Here is a 13565-nt window from a genome sequence, read left to right on the forward strand (position 1 = left end):
AGGTCAGCAAAGAGTTGAGATCTAGTCGAGTGTTTTGTTCTCAGTGAGGGAGGGACGAGTAGTTTTGCAGATGCAGAGCAGAGAGTGCGGGTCGGGACGTAGGGTTTGACCATGACCTTGATGTAAGCTGGACCCGAACCATTCCCAGCATGGTACCTGAGCACCAATGTTTTGAACTGGATGCGGGCGGCCACCGGTAGCCAGTGAAGAGAGCGGAGGAGTGGAGTAGTGTGGGAGAATTTCGGAAGGTTGAAGACCAGTCGAGCTGCTGCATTCTGAATGAGCTGCAGAGGTCGAATGGCGGTGGCAGGGAGACCTGCCAGGAGGGAGTTGCAGTAGTCCAGGCGGGAGATGAGAAGAGCCTGAATCAGTACCTGCGCTGCCTTCTGAGTGAGAAGGGGACGTATTCTCCTGATGTTGTAGAGCGTGTATCTACAGGATCGCGTTGTCGCGGTGATGTTGGGAGTCAGGGAGGGGAATCTTGGGAATCTTTTCCGGGAAAGAGAAGTAGTTCAGTCTTGTCGGGGTTGATTTTCAGATGGTGGGCGGACATCCACTGAGAGATGTCAGTTAGACAGGCAGAGATCCGAGCCGCCACCTGGGTGTCCGAGTGAGGGAAGGAGAGAATTAGTTGGATGTCATCGACATAGCTGTGGTAAGAGAAGCCATGCGAGCGAATGACAGCGCCAAGAGAGTTGGTGTAAAGCCAAAACAGGAGGGGACCCAGCACGGAACCCTGAGGAACTCCAGTAGTAAGAGGACAAGGTTCCGACACAGATCCTCGCCAGGTTACCCGGTAGGTGCGGCCGTCGAGGTAGGACGAGAGAAGGGAGAGAGCAGAGCCTGTGACACCAAGTTCCTGAAGGGAGGAAATAAGGATCTGGTGGTTGACCGTGTCAAATGCAGCAGAGAGGTCCAGAAGGATGAGGACAGAGGAGAGAGAGGCGGCTCTAGCAGTGTGTAGTTGCTCTGAGACAGCTAGGAGAGCAGTCTCTGTGGAGTGGCCTGCCTTGAAACCTGACTGGTGGGGGTCAAGGAGGTTGTTACAGTGGAGATAAGAGGAGAGTTGATTAAAGATAGCACGTTCAAGGGTTTTGGACAAAAAGGGAAGAAGAGAGACCGGTCTGTAGTTGTTTTTTTCAGAAGGGTTGAGGGTAGGTTTATTCAGGAGGGGGTTGACTCTTGCCTCCTTCAGAGAATTGGGAAAACAGCCAGATAACAGAGCGTTGTCGATGAGACAGGTGAGGAACGGAAGAAGGTCAGGTGCGATAGATTGTAGAAGATGTTATAGAATGGGGTCAAGAGGGCGGGTGGTCGGACAGGCAGAGGTTACTAGGGTAAGATGTTGGTTAGGAGAGAGGGCGGTGAAAGAGGAAAGTTTATTTGTTTATTTGTTTATTTAAAAGGATCCCCATTAGCTGACGCTGAGGCGACAGTTAGTCTTCCTGGGGTCCAAACAAAAAAATAATAATAGTAATAATAATACATAAAAGAACAGTAATCACAATCACAATTACTCACATATATCATATATAAATACACACAAAAGACAAGAAAAAGTAACAATTCTGAAAGTACTGATTAAAGTAATAAAAAACAATGCAAAACACCAGGACACATGATACAACCTCGCTCAACCATTCCAGACGATGTTATGATGTTAAAAACAAATGCAGTCTTAATCTTTTTTTAGAACCAGTTTTTCCCTTGATTTCACAAACCCCAACTGGAAGATTGATCCAAAGCACAATTGACCTATAAAACACGATCCTCTTCATAGAGTCAGATTTAGGTAGGGGTAAAGAAATCTGATGACTATTCGCCCCTCTTGTGTAATGTGAATGCATATCTGAATAGTAAATTATAATGTCATAAAGAAATTTAGGAATCCGGGTGTTAAGGATTTTATGAAAATATACTAACATATTAGCAGATAGTCTATGCTTGACCACCAGCCAAGCAAGACGGTCATGCATCTCTGCAACACTAGTTCAGTGAGTGCGAAAGAGGTGAGGTCGGTGGGACGCGAGAAGTAGGAGGTGGGTTTGAGAAGGAGGAGCGTATGTCAGCTATTTTCTTGGTGAAGTAGTTTCCCGGAAGAAGGGTGGAGGGGGGAGGAGGGGTAGGGGGTTCGAGGAGATTGGAGAAGATCGAGAAGAGTTTTTTTGGGGTTAGAAAATGAAGATTCGATTTTGGATTGGTAGAAAGAGCTTTTGGCAGCAGAGATAGAAGCAGAAAACGAGGAGAGGAGAGATTGAAATTTAAGCAGGTCGTCAGGTCGTTTATATTTACGCCATCTCCTTTCCGACGCTCGCATGGTGGCTGTCATGGCACGGACCGGTTGAGACAGCCACGGAGCCGGAGGGGATTTGCCAGTCTGTCGTATCAGGATCACTATAGGATCACCATAACTGACCTCTCCCACTCCCTCGCCCCTAAATCATGCATACATTAGCACAAATAAAAGTTCTCAAACATTAAGCACTGTTGTGTTAATAGAAAACGTATGTGTTTGAAAACTGTTTGCAAAGCTATTTTAAAATCGCTTTTATGTAAAATAATAAAGAAAAAAGAGATTAAGCGCTGAGCCGAAAGACCTGGTTAAATGAAAACATGACTTTAAAATACAAACCATCAAGCAATTGACATGATCTTAAGTACAAGTTCTGAATAGCAGATACAATATAAGTAATGGTGTTATCTCGCCAAAAGACCCAAAAGTGCAGAATGTATGAGGTCTTTTTTTGGACAGTAATGAGTTTTGTGGACTCATACTAATACACATACTTTTAAGTATGAGAAATTGGATGTGTGCATGTGAAAACATGCAAAAGCATGTGTCACAGGTTGGCAGCTCTGTACCCATCTCACATCTGTCCCAATATATTAGTTCAAAAGGAGACCATCTTGCATGCTAAGAGTTATTTGGAAAGATTATTTCCATTGGTACATCTTTCTGCTACATATATAGCTATTGCTAGCACTAGGTTACCTTAGCTTAGTATAGTGCAAAGACCAGAAGAAAGCGGGAACAGCTACCATGGCTTTGTGAAAAGATAACAAACTACACTCAGCTCCTCTGAATCTCAATAACTAACAGTTTGTTCATTTTGTACTTCAAATGAAAAGTTGTGGCATCAGATGTAGTTATGTGCTGTAACAATGTAATACTAGCGACCTGTTTCATGCTTTTTGACTTTGCACAGAGTGACGCTTATTGTTGCCAGTCTTTAAGCTAAAAACCTCCAGTTGGTCCCAATTAACATTCAGAACTGGCAGTATTAGTCTGTAATAATAATCAAAATAACCCTTTTTAGCAATGTATTCAAATGTGTACACTGTGTACATGTGAAAAACGTATCAGGATCCTTCTCATTGAATCTGGGCATTAAACGCAAATTAGCCTCAACATCGAATCCAACCCGCACAGACTCAGAGAAACTTTCCTATGCCATACTCTGTGAAAGCTTACCGTCACAAATCAAACTCAATTTATACTGCTGCAAGTCTAGTTTCATTTTTTCTGTTTGCTGCCGAACCTTTTTGATTTAAATTTGCCGCTCAGTTTCCACGTTTAACTGGATTCTCTCCTGCTCAAACTGCAACATCAGCAGCTCCTTCTGCTGGTAATATTTGTAAATTAAGATATCTGAGCATGCATCTCCGCTTGTCTGCATGTCTCAGTTGTTCTCAGCTCGGGCCGTCGAAAAAGCAGTTAGCCAATCACTGGTTAAAAGTTGTGGCTTTACGAGTACTTATGTGCTGTAACAATGTATTTACTAGTGACCTGTTTTATGCTTTTTGACTTTGCACAGAGTGAAGCTAATTGTTTTAGCTTCACTCTTTAAACTAAGCTAATCACTTGCAGATCTAGAGCCAGTCGCTTTGACATTAAACAAGAAATAATTCCCATTGAATAAACATTCGGTACTGGCAGTATTAGTCTGTAATAATAATAAAAATAACCCTTTTTAGCAATGTATTAAACATGTACACTTAGTAAGTACCAAATTAAAAAATAAGGGTGTGTGATTTTTACAGTGTACAGTGAGGTCTAAATTAGTTTACAATGTGATCGATGAATGTTTATTTCAAGTATTGTAACACATTAAAGTCTCTTTGGATAAAAGTGTCAGCTAAATGACATGTATTTATAATGTAAAATAACAAATGAAAAATAATTGGCAATGTGCAGTTTTCAAACTTGTGTCATTTTATTAATGATAACGCCTTATGGCAAACATAACAAACATATAAATGGTGTACAGTTTTCAATGTACCCACATCACAGTGATTTATCTCTTATAAGCCGATGTTTTTCCGGAATTTAGTTAAATGTAACAAAATGTGGAGCTTACTGACATCAGGTCAAATAGCAACCACTATCATTACACAGGGGATAACAAATGACCATTGAACATTCCGAGGTTAGATTTGCTATCATAAAACCGGGTCTTTGGACGGAGTTGTATGTACACCTGGTCTCCCACTTCAAGCTGTAGAGTCATTGCATTGGTCCTCCTGGGGCCAAAAACCGTGCGCTCTTTGTTCTTCACCAGCTGCATGTTTGTGGGTGAAATATCACGGGCAATGAAGCTGAAGTAATATACTCCTTTCACTGGAGCAGTGAAAATACCTGGGAATGATCAACAGAGGAGTACACCTTTTGTAATTTCCATTTTTTCCTGTGAAAGGCAGTATTTATTAACAAATGATCATGAATACACGTTGTTTTGGTAAGTTCACCTGTTGCAGGATTGAATGCGCCTGTGTTTAAGAAGACGTCCTTGTAGGTCAGTGTCACGTCAACGTCAGACGGTGCAGTATTTCCAACAGTGCCCATTGATGCTCCAAACGCCACCAGATCACCTTGATAGGATTGATAATTATAATGTTTATTTTAGTTTGAAAACAACTGAAGCTGAAACAACCTGAAAACAATAAAAGATGAAAACGAGTGAAGAAATGTTCTTACCTTGGTTCTGAGCTAGACTAAGGTAAAAGAGGGAGAACGTCAACACAGCCACGTAGGTCTTCATCTTTACTTTCTTTGCTTTGTTCGTAATCAGCTCTAACCACTATGCTTTATATACCACACGAAGAGAGTGACGCACTGACCGAAAAGTGGCAGGAGGCACGTTCCCTTTTCAGAACATCACAAACAGTTCTCAGTTGAGCACGTAGTGAGATGGACTCGCCTGCTTCTCCTCATGCAAAGTCCATGTTAATGAGTATCTTCACTGTCATGGGTTTGCCGAAAATGTTTTTTTCTAACTTTTTTGAGAAATTAGCACAGTGTCTTCAATAAGTGATGTAATTTTCTTTTTAACAATATCCTTCTTTGGCTAAATGCAAGGCTTTAGATAATAAACCTTTCCAAGTTCGTATTATAGATTAACTTTCCAGCAGGGTCCTTGTTGTGCTAAATAAATAACACTTGCATCCTCTCCTGATAAGGAAGAGTCCTTCCTAGCACAACGAGACCCAGTTCCAATTCCCTTCTGCAATTAGACTTTTAAAGCACATGAGAACACCATCAGACATGCTGCCACGTCTTCACAGGCTACTGCAGGTTTCAGTATTGTGGAGAGACTGATGATTAGAATAAGCATTGAAGTATAGCATAGAGCTTATCTTTGAGTTGATTATCCAAGCTAAAAAACGAGGCTTTCAGCAGTGATGATCTGATCATTGATGTATTTCTGGTGGATTAAATTGGAGGAACTTCAGTTTATCTTCTTGTCCTGGGTTCGCACTCCCAGTAATACATGTGATATCACATTAAAACTCAAATGTAAGACTGTGAGAAGCAGTTAGAACGACATGAGATCAAACATGAAATTATCTATTACAGAGAGACTTGTCTAAAGAATATAGTTTTATCTCAGCGTAAGGACTAGAAGCCATGGGATCGGTGAAACCTCAAAACCAATTATTAGTGCCAGCAACCCTATATGTTCTATTCATGAGCTGAAACAACGCCCATGTGTTTTTCTGCATGATGGGCTTCCCTTCTAACTGGACACTCTTCAGACCGTTTGGGGGTTTTGCTGTAGCTCCATTCAGGGTTTTCACACTTGATATGATATGAGTTAGAGCACATTTGCCTGCACACACAATAAAGTTCATGATAAACAAAGTAAACAAACCAACCACTTCCACAAACAAAGACGTGAGTCTCTAGGTCATGGGTGTTCAATACGTCGATCTCAAAGGCAGCACCCGTTGATCACGTGCCATCGATAAAAAAACGACGGCACGTCACACATGCACGGTCTACCGCGGGAAACTAATGGTAATGGGGTTTAGCAATTCTTGCTTACTAACGGACGGATTTCATTTCCTTCCAAAGCAACCCAGGCTGACTCCTGTATGGTAATGATCGAGAATGTGCGCTCGTTGTTTTCTTCATATTGACTCCTTATGACTATTTACCCCCCCGTCAGCCGGCATCGCCATGGCCTGGTTAGTTGAAAAGTAGCTTGCGAGCCGTAAAAGTGTGGGCACCCCTGCTCTAGGTAGTCTTCAACAAAAAACGTTACTCCACCTATTGTTCTGGCGGTGAATTGCTCTGCTACACACGCAATGCTTTCATTGAAACGAGTGCGTCGGCACAACGGTGCGTAAAGACTGTGATGTCTCGGAAGGCTGGGATTGTGAGTGGGTGCCCAAAAATAAAGACGACAACCAATGATTCGAAACTTAAAGTCCTGTATTCATAACAAACGTAAACCTTAAATCTGACAAAAAAAAACATTGTTCATCAACATAAATCTCTTCGGCAACAGGACGTCAACCATCTCCCCTCTTCTCTCGACTCCTCTCCTTTTCTGTTCCTCCGAACCCCCAGCTGTCGTGAGGGCAATCAGCCTCATTCCCTTCAGCTGGGAACCGCTGCCTGGCTGACTCTGGGAATTGTAGTTCACCGTGTGGGAATGTACCTCCCATTGAGGACCAGACCTCTCGGGACATCACAATACGCAGAAGCATGCGCCAGCCTTTGGGCCTGTGAATGAGTGAATGTGTGTTTCTGGTCAGTGTGTGTGTTTGCGTGCACACGTGTCCACTTCCATTGTCATGATCATTTTTGCAGCAAGGTTTGATTTCACTCTGGATGAGAAAATGTGCAAAATATACAAAGGTTATTTAGCTTTCAGTCTTGATACTAGAGAGTAAGATGGAATTTTCCTTGGATGTAGCTGCCGTAAGAGGGAACTCACATATAACCTCATATACAGTATATATTATATCTACATGCTCCTTATCCTCATATATTTACACTTTAGGATCATTATAACTGTGCCCCCCCGCACTCCCTCGCCCCTAAATCATGCATACATTAGCACAAATAAAAGTTCTCAAACATTAGGTCCTGTTGTGTTAATAGAAAACATGTGGCTGGGATTGTGAGTGGGTGCCCAAAAATACAGACGACAACCAATGATTTGAAACTTAAAGTCCTGTATTCATAACAAACGTAAACCTTAAATCTGACAAAAAAAACATTGTTCATCAACATAAATCTCTTCGGCAACAGGACGTCAACCATCTCCCCTCTTCTCTCGACTCCTCTCCTTTTCTGTTCCTCCGAACCCCCAGCTGTCGTGAGGGCAATCAGCCTCATTCCCTTCAGCTGGGAACCGCTGCCTGGCTGACTCTGGGAGTTGTAGTTCACCAGGTGGGAATGTACCTCCCATTGAGGACCAGACCTCTCGGGACATCACAAGACGCAGAAGCATGCGCCAGCCTTTGGGCCTGTGAATGAGGGATTGTGTGTTTCTGGTCAGCGTGTGTGTGTTTGCGTGCACATGTGTCCACTTCCATTGTCATGATCATTTCTGCAGCAAGGGTTTTTTTCCCACTCTGGATGAATGTACAAAATGTACAACGGTTTCAGCCTTGATACTAGAGAGTAAGATGGATTTTTCCTTGGATCTCGCTGCTGTATTATCACCGTTCACAAGGGGGCAGACGGGTACAACTGACATCGAGAGAAGAGGGAACTCACACATAACCTCATATACAGTACATATTATATCTACATGCTCCTTATCCTGAAATATTTACACTTTAGGATCACTATAACTGACCTCTCCCACTCCCTCGCCCCTAAATCATGCATACATTAGCACAAATAAAAGTTCTCAAACATTAAGTACTGCTGTGTTAATAGAAAACATGTGTGTGTTTGAAAACTGTTTGCAAAGCTTTTTTAAAATCGCTTTTATGTAAAATAATAAAGAAAAAAGAGATTATGCGATGAGCCGAAAGACCTGGTTAAATGAAAACATGACTTTAAAATACAAATCATCAAGCAATTGACATGATCTTAAGTACAGGTTCTAAATAGCAGATACAATATAAGTAATGGTGTTATCTTGCCAAAAGACCCAAAAGTGCAGAATGTATGAGGTCTTTTTTTGGACAGTAATGAGTTAAAAGAAACATGCTATCTGTGATGTTTTGTGGACTCATACTAATACACATACTTTTAAGTATGAGAAATTGGATGTGTGCATGTGAAAACATGCAAAAGCATGTGTCACAGGTTGGTAGCTCTGTACCCATCTCACATCTGTCCCAATATATTAGTTCAAAAGGACACCATCTTGCATGCTAAGAGTTATTTGGAAAGATTATTTCCATTGGTACATCTTTCTGCTACATATATATCTATTGCTAGCACTAGGTTACCTTAGCTTAGTATAGTGCAAAGACCAGAAGAAAGCGGGAACAGCTACCATGGCTTTGTGAAAAGATAACAAACTACACTCAGCTCCTCTGAATCTCAATAACTAACAGTTTGTTCATTTTGTACTTCAAATGAAAAGTTGTGGCATCAGATGTAGTTATGTGCTGTAACAATGTAATACTAGCGACCTGTTTCATGCTTTTTGACTTTGCACACAGTGACGCTTATTGTTGCCAGTCTTTAAGCTAAGCTAATCACTTAATGCAGATCTAGAGACAGTGGCTTTGACAAAAAACCTCCAGTTGGTCCCAATTAACATTCAGAACTGGCAGTATTAGTCTGTAATAATAATCAAAATAACCCTTTTTAGCAATGTATTCAAATGTGTACACTGTGTACATGTGAAAAACGTATCAGGATCCTTCTCATTGAATCTGGGCATTAAACGCAAATTAGCCTCAACATCAAATCCAACCCGCACAGACTCAGAGAAACTTTCCTATGCCATACTCTGTGAAAGCTTACCGTCACAAATCAAACTCAATTTATACTGCAAGTCTAGTTTCATTTTTTCTGTTTGCTGCCGAACCGTTTCGATTTAGATTTGCCGCTCAGTTTCCACGTTTAACTGGATTCTCTCTTGCTCAAACTGTAACATCAGCAGCTCCTTCTGCTGGTAATATTTGTAAATTAAGATATCTGAGCATGCATCTCCGCTTGTCTGCATGTCTCAGTTGTTCTCAGCTCGGGCCGCCGAAAAAGCAGTTAGCCAATCACTGGTTAACGTTAACCGGAAAAGTTGTGGCTTTACAAGTACTTATGTGCTGTAACAATGTATTTACTAGTGACCGGTTTTATGCTTTTTGACTTTGCACAGAGTGAAGCTAATTGTTTTAGCTTCACTCTTTAAGCTAAGCTAATCACTTGCAGATCTAGAGCCGGTCGCTTTGACATTAAACAAGAAATAATTCCCATTGAATAAACATTCGGTACTGGCAGTATTAGTCTGTAATAATAATCAAAATAACCCTTTTTAGCAATGTATTAAATATGTACACTTAGTAAGTACAAAATTAAAAATAAGGGAATGTGTTTTTTACTCACTCACTTAAGTACAGTTTAGTCTAAATTGGTTTAAAATGTACTTAATTAATGTTTATTTTAAGTATCGTAACACATATCAAATGAAAAATAAATGGCAGTGTGCGGTTTTCAAACTTCTTTCATTTTATTAATGATACCACTTTACAATGCCATATTATAAACAAAACATATTATCAATAGATTAACAGTTTTCAATGTACCAACATCACAGGTTTTTTTTTCATATAGGCTTATTCCACTAATCATATTGTTATTCCGGAATTGTAAGAATTAAAATGTTAGAAAATGTGGAGCTTGCTTTCATCAAGTTAAAAAGCAACCACTACACTCCTCTTTAAAACCTATACAGGGAATAACAAATGACCATTGAAGGTGCTGAAGTTAGATTTTTTATCATGAAACCGGCGGTTTCGACGGAGTTGTATGTACACCTGGTCTCCCACTTCAAGCTGTAGAGTCATTGCATTGGTTGATCTCTTGTGGCGGCCTCCAGCTGCGTAGTTGCTCACAAAAACCACACGCTCTCCGTTCTTCATCAGCTGCATGTTTTTGGATGATTTATTATGGCCAGTGAAGCTGAAGTAATAGACTCCTTTCACTGGAGCAGTGAAAATACCTGGGAATGATCAACAGAGGAGTACACCTTTTGTAATTTCCATTTTTTCCTGTGAAAGGCAGTATTTTTTAACAAATGATCATGAATACACGTTGTTATGGTAAGTTTACCTGTTGCAGGATTGAATGCGCCTGTGTTTAAGAAGACATTATTGTAGGTCACTGTCATGTCAACGTTAGACGGTCCACTATTTCCCATTGATGCTCCAAACGCCACCCGATTACCTTGATAGGATTGATAATTATAATGTTTATTTTTGTTTGAAAACAACTGAACCTGAAACAACCTGAAAACAACAGTGAGAAGAAATGGTCTTACCTTGGACTTCCACCTTCAGATTCTCTAATTGCTTTTCAGTGTTTCTCAGTTTTGACTTTAGTTTCCTTAAAATGGCAAAACATTGGCAGTTTTCCTCCTTGGCTGGTGGCAGGTGGCTACTGCTGTCTGGTGGCAGGTGGTTACTGCTGTCTGGTGGCAGGTGGTTACTGCTGTCTGGTGGCAGGTGGTTACTGCTGTCTGGTGGCAGGTGGTTACTGCTGTCTGGTGGCAGGTGGTTACTGCTGTCTGGTGGCAGGTGGTAACTGCTGTCTGGTGGCAGGTGGTTACTGCTGTCTGGTGGCAGGTGGTTACTGCTGTCTGGTGGCAGGTGGTTACTGCTGTCTGGTGGCAGGTGGTAACTGCTGTCTGATGCAATAGGAGACGGATGATCCTCAGCTAGACTAAGGTAAAGGAGGGAGAACGTCAACACAGCCACGTAGGTCTTCATCTTTACTTTCTTTGCTTTGTTCGTAATCAGCTGTAACCACTATGCTTTATATACCACACGGAGAGAGTGACGCACTGACCGAAAAGTGGCAGGAGGCACGTTCCCTTTTCAGAACATCACAAACAGTTCTCAGTTGAGCACGTAGTGAGATGGACTCGCCTGCTTCTCCTCATGCAAAGTCCATGTTAATGAGTATCTTCACTGCCATGGGTTTGCCAAAAATGTTTTTTTCTAACTTTTTTGAGAAATTAGCACAGTGTCTTCAATAAGCGATGTATCTTTCTTTTTAACAATATCCTTCTTTGGCTAAATGCAAGGCTTTAGATAATAAACCTTTCCAAGTTCGTATTATAGATTAACTTTCCAGCAGGGTCCTTGTTGTGCTAAATAAATAACACTTGCATCCTCTCCTGATAAGGAAGAGTCCTTCCTAGCACAACGAGACCCGGTTCCAATTCCCTTCTGCAATTAGACTCTTAAAGCACATGAGAACACCATCAGACATGCTGCCACGTCTTCACAGGCTACTGCAGGTTTCAGTATTGTGGAGAGACTGATGATTAGAATAAGCATTGAAGCATAGCATGGAGCTTATCTTTGAGTTGATTATCCAAGCTAAAAAAAGAGGCTTTCAGCAGTGATGATCTGATCATTGATGTATTTCTGGTGGATTAAATTGGAGGAACTCCAGTTTATCTTCTTGTCCTGGGTTTGCACTCCCTGTAATACATGTGATATCACATCAAAACTAAAATGTAAGACTGTGAGAAGCAGTTAGAACGACATGAGATCAAACATGAAATTATCTATTACAGAGAGACTTGTCTAAAGAATATAGTTTTATCTCAGCGTAAGGACTAGAAGCCATGGGATCGGTGAAACCTCAAAACCAATTATTAGTGCCAGCAACGCTATATGTTCTATTCATGAGCTGAAACAACGCCCATGTGTTTTTCTGCATGATGGGCTTCCCTTCTAACTGGACACTCTTCAGACCGTTTGGGGGTTTTGCTGTAGCTCCATTCAGGGTTTTCACACTTGATATCATATGAGTTAGAGCACATTTGCCTGCACACTTTTAGCACTGTGATGGCTGAGCAGGCCGCTCGAAGCTGACTGTGCAAACATCACTAACGGTGCAAACAATACGATGAGCCCTGACAGAGTTTGGCCAGAATCTGTGACTTGTTGTTGGTTTCATATTCGTTATATTTGTAAAAAGCCAAAGTTTAGAACCGCCAAACTAATTGCTAGTTCTAGGAATTAGCATACAGGAGAGTGGTATTAATTATTTTATAAATGTTCTCATCTAACTCAGGGCAGGACATTTAAATAATTGAAAAAGTCTCTTTTTCGATAATTACAAATGAGTGAAAGTTGATAATAGCTTTTTATCTGCATGCCACATAGCACTGTTTTTGCTTTTGCAGTGAACATACCTGAGGGGTACACCTTTTGCCATTTCCAACATTAAGATATAAAATAATAATAGAAGAAAAGAACGTTAAAATAGTAAATTATACAGGGAGATATTACCTACAAACAGTAAATTGGAAATGCAGTGGTCCTTGAGAGAGAGGGAAGGCTTTTGCTTGTCATTGACTACAGGGGCCTTCAATGTTTGTTTTTGATTATTGAATTATATATGACTGTGATGACAACAATATGACCTCACTTTCGACTGGTTTTATGGTTATTTGCTTTCAGCAAGTATTTTGAGACAGGACTTGAAAAACAGTTGTCTCTACATCCTCTAGTAGTGTATAAGACTTTCCTGTCATCAAAACAATTGGAACCCATATCACTCTGAAGTCTTGCAACTGCGTAGAAACACAACATAAACATTAAATGACGGAAACAATCTCTTATTTCAGATGCACCTACTGTTCATTCCGGCCTCCAAGTCTCTCTCCCTCTCTCTCATCACATGGCAAACGTTGAACAACCCCAGCAGCATCGATCTCAGGAAGGTAGGTGAGGCATGAGGTCTTCATCTTCTCTTCCATTCATTACTTTCACAACCATGCTTTTTGATGTCATCCCGAGATGCCAGTGTATCTCCCCGGAAATTAGGAACAGGTCTAGTTAACTTTTTTTCTTTTGTTTTGGTTGTTGACAACCATGATACATTTCAGAATCCCTTGCAAAAACACCGTAAGAGGATGTCATTTGAATACATTTACTCATTGTATTTTATGGAAGACAAGATTGAGCAAAATGTAACTAAACAAAAACGATTAGCAAAATTAGAAAGAGATGCAAAGATGTAAACCAAAGGTCAACCAGATAAAATTGTCATCTGTAGGAGTAACTGCATTTGCACTTGATCTACCACAGTGGCTCCCTCTTGAGGATCTTTCTAGCAGGGTTGCCTCGCTGTTTGCAGG

The 13565-nt window shown here is 41.0% G+C and overlaps 1 protein-coding gene and 1 pseudogene across 2 annotated transcripts; both read right to left on the reverse strand.

The window, feature by feature from the left end:
* Positions 1-4190: 4190 nt before the first annotated feature.
* On the reverse strand, positions 4191-5125 carry LOC144405520 (complement C1q tumor necrosis factor-related protein 6-like; annotated as a pseudogene). The gene is made up of 3 exons (XR_013467157.1): positions 4956-5125; positions 4747-4921; positions 4191-4636 (listed from the first exon to the last, which is right to left on the reverse strand). The product of XR_013467157.1 is annotated as a complement C1q tumor necrosis factor-related protein 6-like (transcript).
* Positions 5126-9896: 4771 nt separating this feature from the next.
* On the reverse strand, positions 9897-11217 carry LOC120816165 (complement C1q tumor necrosis factor-related protein 3). Its single transcript, XM_078099442.1, has 4 exons — positions 11083-11217; positions 10731-10866; positions 10523-10636; positions 9897-10412 (listed from the first exon to the last, which is right to left on the reverse strand). Exons 1-4 carry the CDS (start codon positions 11176-11178, stop codon positions 10138-10140), a joined length of 621 nt encoding a protein of 206 aa, XP_077955568.1. The 5' UTR covers positions 11179-11217; the 3' UTR covers positions 9897-10137.
* Positions 11218-13565: the final 2348 nt, after the last annotated feature.

Source organism: Gasterosteus aculeatus, chromosome 3 (genome assembly GCF_964276395.1).
Source record: "Gasterosteus aculeatus chromosome 3, fGasAcu3.hap1.1, whole genome shotgun sequence".
Classification (NCBI taxonomy): Eukaryota; Metazoa; Chordata; class Actinopteri; order Perciformes; family Gasterosteidae; genus Gasterosteus; species Gasterosteus aculeatus.

What these genes read in the sequence shown, in the direction of transcription:
- LOC120816165 (XM_078099442.1), bottom strand. Translation starts at nt 11,178, where the DNA reads ATGAAGACCTACGTGGCTGTGTTGACGTTCTCCCTCCTTTACCTTAGT. An exon ending in CATCAGACAGCAGTTACCAC is followed by an intron (nt 10,867 to 11,082) that starts CTGCCACCAGAC and finishes AGCAGTAACCAC; the next exon opens with CTGCCACCAGACAGCAGTAG. An exon ending in CGCATTCAATCCTGCAACAG is followed by an intron (nt 10,413 to 10,522) that starts GTAAACTTACCA and finishes GATCATTCCCAG; the next exon opens with GTATTTTCACTGCTCCAGTG.